The following is a 1,925-nucleotide window of genomic DNA, read 5'->3' on the forward strand; positions in this document are numbered from 1 at the left end:
TTTCATGTGAATAACATTCCTTGGCTCTTTCGAACAGATTTTTTTTTTTTTTGGAAAAATGGTATGAGAAAAGACATGATTTTTCCCAGGGCTGATGAAGCAATTTGCTAAAGCGGAAGGGAGAAGCCAGAGAGATATAAAAAAGAGGAGATTAAAGTATATCCTTGGAGATTAGAGAACTAATATCCCACGGTATTGCATAAGCTTTGGCACCTCTCTGTAGGAATATCTTCTTGTGAACACTGTCATATAATTTCTTTCAGATTCTGAGACTCCAGAAAGATGTCTTATCAACAGCAGCAGTGCAAGCGGCCCTACCAGCCACCTCCTGTGTGCCCACCCCCAAAGTGCCCTGAGCCCTGCCCACCCCCAAAGTGCCCTGAGCCCTGCCCACCTCAGCAGTGCCAGCAGAAATGCCCTCCCGTGCAGCCTCCTGCACCTTGCCAGCAGAAGTGTCCGCCCAAGAGCAAGTAACAGCTTGAGGATTCATCAGGACCGTGAAAGGATGAGGACAATTGGCTCACCTGTTCTAAAGCTCCACCCTCACATTCTCTTCAAAGCCCCTCACGGATACAGAAGAAGCTTCTCCAGCTTTAGCGTGTAATATGGCTGTGATGGTTCCTGACAGCAAGTTTTCCTTTCTGAGGCTGTCATCCTGTTAGTGTTCATGCAGTGACTGAGAAAATGAAGTCCTCAGCTGTGCCGGCACCCCAGAGCTTCAGACGGAAGCGAGGCAGCTCTCTCCCTGGTGCCATTGGAGGATTCTATCGATGGCTTCTGTGTCTATCTGTCACCTGGGCTGGAATTTCTACCACCCGGGCAATTGTAACTTTTCTTTCACTTCCTGAATAAATAGAAATGTATATATACACACATGTGTGATGGGGTAAATATTTTCTTTCTCTTCACACCAGCTTTGTTAGCAATATTATATCATCATTTAGTTTATTTCTGTCTTTCTCTGATCCCCAGGGCCATACTCTCATAATCAGTGTTATTTGAATTTTGTGTCTTATCAAAAATGATTTCTGTATCACTTCAAATCTATGTTATTTTCCTATTTACAGTGTTTGATTTGAGGAACGAATTACTTGTCTGAATTTCAATCTCTCTACTATAAAATGAGGAAAATAATATTTATATTACAAACTTGTCTTAGGTATAAAATTGAATTAATATGTGTAATTTGCTTTGCACAATGCCTGACACACACTTAGCACTCCTTTAATGGTAATGGCAGTTTATTAGCAGCAGTGGATCCTCGTTATCTCCATCAACATCTTCATCACCACCACCATCACCACTATCATATTTACTCCAGCCAGAGAGTGGCTTGGACATAACTAATATAGGATATAAGATTATAAGTTAAATTATATAACTTTATATACTTGTATGAGAGTATGTAAAAAACTGTTACGACTTAACAATAGAGTGAAAAATAACCCAGTTAGAAATGGGAAAAGGATTTGAATACATATTTTTCCAAATAAATCCTACAAATGAATCATAAGCACATAAAAAGATGTTTACCATTATTAGTCATCAGGGAAATGCAAATTAAAACTATGATGAAGTGCCACTTCAAATCCACCAGGATAGTTATAGTGAAAAAGACAGATAGCAACAGATAGTATCAAGACTCAATGAGATTGGTGAGAAATTTGAGCCCTCCTACATTGCTGCTGGAAATATAAAATGGCGCAGCCATTCTGAAAAATATTTACATTTCCACAAAAATGAAACATAAAGTTACCATACGACTCAGCAATTCTATTCAAAGGTACACACCTACGAGAATTGCAAGCATATGTTTACAAAAAACTTGTACATTAAAGTTCATAGCAGCATTATTCATAATAGCCAAAAAATGAAAACAACCCAAATGTCTATCAACTAATGAATAGATAATCAATACGTGATAT

General features: G+C 38.7%; 1 protein-coding gene across 1 annotated transcript; it reads left to right on the top strand.

Annotated features, from left to right (window-relative positions):
- Nucleotides 1-266: 266 nt before the first annotated feature.
- On the top strand, nucleotides 267-556 carry LOC105821839 (small proline-rich protein 2E-like). Its single transcript, XM_012658639.1, has one exon. The coding sequence runs from the start codon at nucleotides 283-285 to the stop codon at nucleotides 472-474; it is 192 nt and encodes a 63-aa protein (XP_012514093.1). The 5' UTR covers nucleotides 267-282; the 3' UTR covers nucleotides 475-556.
- The last annotated feature ends 1,369 nt before the right edge of the window (nucleotides 557-1,925 follow it).

This window comes from Propithecus coquereli, unplaced genomic scaffold, assembly GCF_000956105.1.
Source record: "Propithecus coquereli isolate 6110/MARCELLA unplaced genomic scaffold, Pcoq_1.0 Scaffold59, whole genome shotgun sequence".
In the NCBI taxonomy this organism is placed as follows: domain Eukaryota; kingdom Metazoa; phylum Chordata; class Mammalia; order Primates; family Indriidae; genus Propithecus; species Propithecus coquereli.

What these genes read in the sequence shown, in the direction of transcription:
- LOC105821839 (XM_012658639.1), top strand. Translation starts at nt 283, where the DNA reads ATGTCTTATCAACAGCAGCAGTGCAAGCGGCCCTACCAGCCACCTCCT.